General features: G+C 40.7%; 1 protein-coding gene across 1 annotated transcript in view; it reads left to right on the top strand.

Annotated features, from left to right (window-relative positions):
• The window catches only part of LOC136845078 (Krueppel-like factor 13), a 73,310-nt gene extending 65,139 nt beyond the window's left edge, over positions 1 to 8,171 (top strand). The window contains exons 2-3 of the mRNA XM_067114906.1: positions 4,548 to 4,698; positions 4,833 to 8,171. Of these exons, the coding sequence (XP_066971007.1) occupies positions 4,548 to 4,698; positions 4,833 to 4,971 (290 nt within the window). The 3' untranslated portion in view covers positions 4,972 to 8,171. The remainder of the gene's footprint in view (positions 1 to 4,547; positions 4,699 to 4,832) is intronic.
• The last annotated feature ends 413 nt before the right edge of the window (positions 8,172 to 8,584 follow it).

The raw sequence follows: 8,584 nt of genomic DNA, 5'->3' as shown, positions 1-8,584 counted from the left end.
AGAGAGAGAGAGTGTATGTTTGTATGGCACGTAACACTTCTGAGCTCCTGGTTATTTAGGAGCACGGTCGGTGATCGTACCCTTTTGCAGTTGTTGCCAAGTCAGGATTTTGGGTTTTGATGGCAAAAAGGCGAGAAGAGAGGAGGATCCGGACCGTTTGTGCGGATGGTCGCTTTTGTGGAGGGTCGAGCGCGCCCGCGCGCGTCTCCTGTAGAGAGAGTTCGTGTGGGAAATGAGAGCGCGGTCTTTGAAACCCTGTTCTTTTGCCTGTGTTAGGGATTGGACTTAACGTTTGATTATGTTGGTGAGATGCAGTTATTTTCTTTCACTCCCCGTTTATCTCTGTGACTTGTTTATTTGCTAATTTTTTCGTTTTGCGTCTCACACACACACACACACACACTCTCTCTCTCTCGTCACTTGCAACCGCACCTTTCCTAAGCTTGCTTACGACGAGTCAGTCCAAGCAAATGAATAAGCATCTTCCCCCAAGCTCTCCGCCCCCTTCTCTCCTCCTCCTCCTCCATCTTTGAAAGGAGGAGGGAGCCGCAGCCGAGCGGGAGCAAAAGAGTTCTCTGGGATGGAGGGAGAGAGGTCCGTTGTTCGGGTAAAAACTTGACACAGTGGCGTGCCATTGAAGTTGTTTATCCACGGCCCCTTCTGGAAGACTTCCGCTCTCCCGTTTTGTATTATTAATCAGCAGACGGTTCCGCCCGCCCGCCGGGGGCGCCTGGGTGACAGGAAGGCGTTCTCCTGACGGGGCTACCTAAGAGTCAATGTCGTCCGTGCCACCGGGTTGCGGGTTAGAGCAAACTGGTGTCAGGTGAGAGAGAGAGAGAGAGAGAGAGAGAGAGAGAGAGAGAGCGAGAGAGGAGGAGGAGTCTTGGAATGAGAGAACGAGATGGAAGAAGAGGTAGGAAGGAAACTATTCAAAGGACTGCAAAAGGAGAGAGAGAGTATCTGCATAGCTTCTACACAGGAGGAAAGAATTAATGTTATCTATGGCTTTTGAAGGAGGCTGAGCTGTGGTAACTTTTTTTTTCCCGTTTGTGACAGGCGCCAGCCATGTTGCTCATTTGCCTGTATGTTGGAATCTGAAATTTAGCGAGAGTTCCCCAAGACAGTTTGGTCACTTTGTTTTATTCTTATTTTTTTGTATTTTGTGTGTGGAACTTAGAAAACTGCATTTCACCTTTGTGTTACGGAGAGAGAGAGAGAGAGAGAGAGAGAGAGAGAGAGAGAGAGAGAGTCATCTTTGGACGCTTCATCAGAATGAATTTGCCGTGTAACCGTCTTGAATCATTTCAGTTCCTTTTCGTTTGATTTAGTCATTTCCATATTTTTGCGGGGTTTCATCGATTTATATATCTATTTCTCCGTTCTGCATCCAGATGTACGTTGGATGTAAATTCAAGGCATAAATTACTAGCTCCTAAGTGGTCAACGGTCGAAGTATAAAACGTAAATATATGTCTACCACCGTGAATACACAAAATAATTCTTTACTTGGTAGATTTGTCAGAAGCGTGGAGTAAAAATTCTTTATCTGTTGCTCTCCAGTAGTGGAATTGTGGAAAAGCCGTTCAACTGGCACCAGGAGCACGTGTAGGTTGGTGGGCGTTTTAGCTGAGTGGGTAGGGAGGTAGGGCTAGAGAGAGAGAGAGAGAACTTAAGTCTGCCATGTTTGCGACGGACGCGGTAAGTGGGGTTAGTGTGAGTATCCAGTATCCCGTCTTGTTTATATTTGTGGTTTTTCGTAGTGTTAAGTACGCGAGAACTCGGTAATAATCAATGTGAATGTCAGTACTGTGCACGATTTGGAGCGTTGCTTTCTGCACTCGAATGACCCAGTCTCATTCATAGTACGTTGAACCCTTTTCCAGGCTGGTGAGAAGCGGCCGGACTCGCGCTGTTATACCTCTCGTTGCTTATGTGGGAATTTATTGTATAATTTTATTTCATGTACTTTTGTTTGTTATGTTCGAAACTCGAAAACCTCTACCGATCGCGCTGATATTCCTCGTTGCTCATGTGGGATTTTATTATGTAATTTTATTTCATGCAGTTTTAATAGTTGCGTTCGAAGCTCGACAGCCTCTGCTTAACACATGATTTGTGTGTGTGTGTGTGTGTGTGTGTGTGTGTTGTATAAAACGCAAGTTGACTTCATAATTGGTCACCTGTGTAAGTTGGGCCATTGAAAAGATATAATTAGAACCTGTCAGCTATAAAAGTTTATATATGATAAGAGGCTAAAATATCAACGCAGTCATCGTTGGTCACTTGCTCGAGTTGGGCAGTCAGTCAGTCAGAAAGAGAGTAAGAAAAGGGGCGGACCTCTCTCTCTCTCTGCGTTGGATGGATACGTTGGGAAGAGCTGTGTTAGCGGCGGCGGCGGCGGTGGTGTGCCAGAAGGCCGGTAACGGTCGGGCCAGATGGCTAACAAAGGACACACCCCACTCTGGCGGGGACTCTCTCTCTCTCTCTCTCTCTCTCTCTCTCTCTCTACACAACATTGCATAGTGATTTTTCGGTCTTGTGCTCTGTCATTTTGAATTTCCCGTTTGTTTATTTATCGAAAGTTGTTCGAGATCATTTTCCAACAGTTACGCTTCAGACACATCCAAAGGAGCCCCTTTAACGCTTAATGACGCATTGACCCCCTGGGTTTTGGGCAGATATCTGATCTCCCGGCCGTGCTACAAATCTCTGTAACACTAGTAGGCTGCTAAGTGTTTTCCAACCCTTAGAAAATGTCATTACGTTTGTCGACCCCGAAAATACTGCCTTCACTGAATGATTTAATTATTTACTTTTTTATTTTGGAGTTGGTGGTGACTTGTTATCCATCAAGTTTCTTGTCTCACTGGGACTCGCTGTACTCGCCAGATTACTAAGGAATGGTTTAATTTTTAAAGGGAAACTTGGAGATTTTGTATGGTTACATAGAAACACTTTTCTAGTGATGTTGCTGGCACAAATAGTAGGGTTTTTTCCTCTAACCGTATTGTTATTTGCCACATTCGTACGACGGTTTGGCTGTTCGAATATACAGATTTTCCTTTTGCAGTATATATAAATGATAAAGGTAAACATTTCGTAAAACGCATGTTGCTCAACAACTGATTGAATTACTGACTTCTCGTCCATTTTACAATTTTCTACTTTAAACTTAATGTCACTAACCCCCTAGTTTTCTTACATTCGTGTACATTGAGAAATAGTTTTGAAAATCTCTCTCTCTCTCTCTCGTGGCGACGTCAGAGACAGCAACGTGATGAAGGTAAATGCATCCTTGACTGATGGGGCGGCGGAGACGCCAAGGCCGCGTAATTTCCGCGAATTAATGACATTTCCCCTTGTTTTTCTTTCGTTTATATCCATACACGCATTCGTCCCTATGAGTGTCGTGAAGAGAGTTCACAAGTCTCATTCGGCATTCAGTTCTTGTCCTTAATGTCATTTTCCAAACTGTTGCTGTTGTCCCAAGAAAGAATATTCTACAACTTACATCTGTCTATATGGAACTATCTTTCTTTCTCTCTCTCTCTCTCTCATCTGCAGAATGAATGAAAGCAGATGCAAAGGAATTAATCTACTACCCACCAACTCCCCCCAGACATCATAGAAGCCCCCCCCCCAAGTTTACCGGTAGAAAAAAAGGGGGGGAGAGAGAGAGAGAGAGGAACATCTATTGTTGATGTCTGGGGAAGGAGAGGGAGTATTGGCAGGTTTAAGGGGACGGGGTTGGGGAGGGACGAGGATGGAGAGAAGTACGAGGTGTTTTCGAGTTTGAATGGCTATGGGGTTAATGGAGGCATAGGGGGCGGGGCATGGGTACCCGTGGTGGGAGGGGATGTCTTGTAAGCTTTCCTGATGAATGGGCAGGAGGGAGATCGTTAGACGATGAAAATGGGAAAAAGATATAACTATCTTGGGAGAATTTGAGGGAAAGCAATTGCATTAGTTTGAATAAAGAGGTTTTCAGTCACAGGGAAATATGCAAATTTATCGGTATCTTAGTTCATTAATGATTAACCTAGTAACCGATTTTTCAGTACTGTCTTGAAAGAAAGGCGGATTTGTTTAAGAATGGGGATGTGGAACGTATGTTTATCACACCAGCTTTAGAAATGTAGAATAAAAGTTGAAATAAGATCAGAGAGAGAGATAATAGAAAATTAGGTAAATCAGTGGTACATATAAAAGTGGGAGGGGGAATGTCGTGTGAGAACAGATCGATAAGAGTTCCCGGAGGAGGAAGATACTACCTACCCAGGGCGAGGCTGCGACCCATATCTCTGTCGTTTCACATCAAGATACGAATGTTCTTCCCCCTTTTCCCGGACATTTGATAGAATTTCCAGGAAGGAGACGTGGCAGAGGCCTCCTTACTGCCCTTATTCATTTTGTTAACGGGCGTGAATTGTCGCGAAAGATTGTTTTCAAAGTTAAAAATTGAGTTTGTAAATTGAAAGTTTCCTGTTCATCATAGTAATTTTTTAAAAGAAATTTGGCGCTATAATGATGTTTTTTTTTCTTTGCAGGAGAACGGCCTTTCGAGTGCACGTGGATTTCCTGCCGCAAGAGATTTGCTCGCAGCGATGAACTTGCCCGACACACCAGAACCCACACAGGGGAGAAGAATTTCGTGTGTCCAGTCTGTCAGAAGAGATTCATGCGTTCCGACCATCTCAGGTCAGTTGCAGTGTACTTTGGAGAGAAAGAAATCAAGAATTTCACTCTGTGAATGGAAATAATAGCTTAAGATTCAGATTGTATATTGCAGATTTTCCATTTAACTTTTATTATTTCTCATTTCCCACGAACAGCAAACACGCCAGACGACACCCGGACTTCGACCCAGCCCTCCTGAGGCAGCGTCGTCATAACACTCCGGCCCGAACCGCCTGGCGCAACTCGTCCTCTCCCATGGGCACTTCAGATAGCGACGGTCCCACATCGCCTTGAAGATTAGGAAACTTAGGCTGACTTCGTGTGTTGCTGTGTGTCATCTCTGTGCTAGAAGCATAGTACAAAGTGGCGATGTGTTCCAACAACTACTTCCTCCCCCTCCACAGTCTTACCTTGTAATGGGATGCGAAAGTGAAAGTGTGGAGGGAGGTTCTGTAGTGGATCTTTGGACCAAAATTGGCTTCTTTTTGTCTTTGGTGAATCCGTGGCGGCGTTACGCTCACCGAGTCCACTTACTGCTGAAGTCTTGTTGTAAATATATACATACATACATATATATTATATTTTTTGTCTCTGAAATATTTAAACTAAAAACCGACTCAGGTTTGTGAGGCATACCACTCAGTTTATGTAAAGGTTGCTCAGCGTTACAGTGCAACACCATTTAACAGTGATCTCTTATGGGTATCATCTGTGCTCATGTTTCATCTGCTCAAAACAGATATGACGTACTTGTACATACTTATATTATATATATATATATATTTTAGATGAAGCGAGTTGTTGATGTTTTTTATATACTCTTGTACATTATAATAATGTATCTTTTCCCCCTAGGTGTGGATTACAGCTATATACTGTATTAACATATCTCGTTTGAGCAGGTTCAAAACCATACATGTTATTATATACAGTTACACAGGTTCTTATCATCCATTGACTACCCCGAAATGGCCTAACCCATGCGCACAAAACACACCAACAAACATTTCCTTTCATTCACATCTTTGTAGTTTAAGACGACTTTCAAACCAGAAGGAAAACTCGAACAATATAATGTGCTCACAATGTGTGGAATACAGGGTTTTAGATAATCATATGGCATCTTACTGCACTGTGTAATCACTTTTTAATATATTGGACATGAATGAATGAATGAATGAATGAGAGTCAATCAAATGGTCTTTGCCTTTATCTGTGTTATTGGCAATGATCGATTACCTATGCACAGCACGAGTTTGCTGTGGATATTCTTGTATCGCAACGTGTGACAATACCAACAATAATTGCAAGCTACTGGCAAGGGCCTTGCTGTGCTAGAATTCTAGCAGGCTCTTGTTTCCTCCTCTTTCTCATACTTTGGAGACTAATGTTATCAGGGTAGATTCCTCCTCTTATGTTTTAACTACTAGACAGGTAGAAGTAGAGTACAGGGATGGTTGTAGTACTAGCCCTGGTGCTATTAAGTGCCTTAGGTGGTTGGAGCACCTTGTTCCCCCTACACACATCCATTACCAGTTGTCTTTTTTCATAGACTATTTTGCCAAGTCTTCACCTCATTCCAGTACACAACTCTTCAGTCAAGTACTGTTTATCTCCACTCATTCGGTACTGTTCCAGCACTTATCCATCCATACTATGTCCTTGACCTTTTTCAGCATCATTTTCATTTCTGTGCGATTTGCGTACAGAGGCTGCACACTTACTTGTGGCCTTGAACCCTCGCCTGCCTACTGTCCTTGCCTGAGTTTGAAAGATGAGAAAGATTTTTCAAGGTGTTCAGTACTCGACTTTTCAGTCAGTCAGTGGAACTGTCATCCACTGTGCTGAATTTGCTTTGTTGGTAGTTCTAACAGGAATTGCCTGCAGTATTGTGTAGACCTAAGTATTTAATTTCTTTTGTTAATTAGGAACAGATAGATTACACATTAAAACTAAGAGAATACCTCAAATTTAGATGATTAAGTACAATATTCAAGCTTGAAATTTGGAAATATGATATATATATATATACACAAAGGTTTAAGTGGAAGTATTTTTAAGAGCTGAGCCTTTTTTCTAAGCACTACAAAATTTGAGGTAATCTAACCCAGCTGGTTTTAGCAACAAGTAATCATAATATACACACTAGGTTAACACACTGATATTTAAGATTACATTATTCATAATTCTCTAGGTCATACAGTTTTGGGATATATAACAATATATATACATATATAATGCATTGAGTAATTTAGTTGTGCTATGTGCTCCTGTATTAAAAATGACTCATCTCAGACCTAAGACAATATTTGATTGTGTCTAGTCAGCGTAGAATCTGTTGCAGATAATAAAGCTAATCATATATTGTTTTATATTGCTATTGCTTTGGAAATATAAGATTTTGCTAACGAGTTTGCATTGTAGTGCCATAAAAACAATACAGAATGTTTGAATGAAAGTGGTATACATTTCTAATGTGACAAATGAAGGTTGACCAGAGGGATCAATAAAAGACCATTATTATTATGTAAAAAAATGTGTGTGTGTCAGGCACAAACACAGGTAATTTGTATACTGGATATTTATTGGGGGAAGTGTTATGTGAATATTGCTCATCCTGAGGAATTTTCATGTTTTTAAAATAGTATGTAAGGGCTGCTGTAACCAGACATGCAGCAAATTAAAAATTATTTAAGGAAACATGTGATCTTCAAAGAACCTGTCATTGTATGCTGTACTTACAATTAGTACTTAATACATTAGTTGTGTTAGCTATCCTGTTTACTTCTTTCAACACTTGACAATGTCAGCTTTTCCTGAAGTTGGACTTCTTCAATCCAATTTTCCTTGGAGATTTATCCTCATTTCTCCTGGCATTCTTTTGAACTTTATTGTACATAAAGTCATAATGCTGACATAATTGTGTATAGAATTGTAATTTTATACCTTAGAATATTTCAAGGTATCAAGATGACACTATTCTTAATTTTATTTGTACAAAACTAAGTTTACTAAAGGTTGTTCATGTAATGTGTTCATTTTTTTTTATTTTGGCCATTATAGTTCCACCAGTCACACTACTGTTGATTGGCAGTGTTCATTTTTTTTTATGCAGGTAAAATGGTTACTATTTCATTTTTTAACAGAACTTGTTGCTTACATTCATACATTTACCACCATGACATGGTAATAACTGGAGAGGGCTATATGGCTTCGATAGGTTTATATGCCAGATGCATACTCTGGATTTTATTTCTCTGATAGATAATGAATTAAATTGAGTCAACTTTTTTCAGAAGTTAAATTAAATCAAATCCTGATACGAGATACGAGTATGTGTTTTGTGTATGGCCATATCAAAAAATTTAGTCTTTCATATTGCACCTTCCAGAGTGAATGTTCTCAAGGGGACTTATGGCCCAGCCAAAATAGGTTTGTTTCTCATTGCTAGGTATAATGTCAATGAAACTGTGTAAATAAAAAGATGTTATGTAGTGTTTGTTTTCATAAACCTTTTTATTCTTCTGGTTTGTAAGAGAAAGCATGGTAGATGACTGCCCAATCAGTCTACATTCTGAAACTTTATACTGCTGAATACACTCGAGGTATCATACTGATAGCCTACAGAAATCAAACTGGTTTCTTATATTAGTGCCAATACTGTACAAACATAACCAGACAAAACAGTAGAGGAAAAGTTACATTTCACAAAAATCCCCAGGAGAATAAAACTGCCACAATGCACTAAGAATGGCAGTAACTCATAATGAGAGAGACTTCTCCATGGGTTTGGCTCCTAAGCCAGACATGTGATGAGTAATATGCTCACAATCAATATAAGCTTAGGTTTGAACAAGTGGAACTCTCAGACCTAACAGGCAGCTAATGTAAAGCTAACTCGAGGTAG

The sequence above is a fragment of the Macrobrachium rosenbergii genome, chromosome 13 (assembly GCF_040412425.1).
Source record: "Macrobrachium rosenbergii isolate ZJJX-2024 chromosome 13, ASM4041242v1, whole genome shotgun sequence".
Classification (NCBI taxonomy): Eukaryota; Metazoa; Arthropoda; class Malacostraca; order Decapoda; family Palaemonidae; genus Macrobrachium; species Macrobrachium rosenbergii.
Note: the sequence above shows the minus strand (reverse complement) of the source record. Positions and strands in the feature narration are given on the sequence as shown.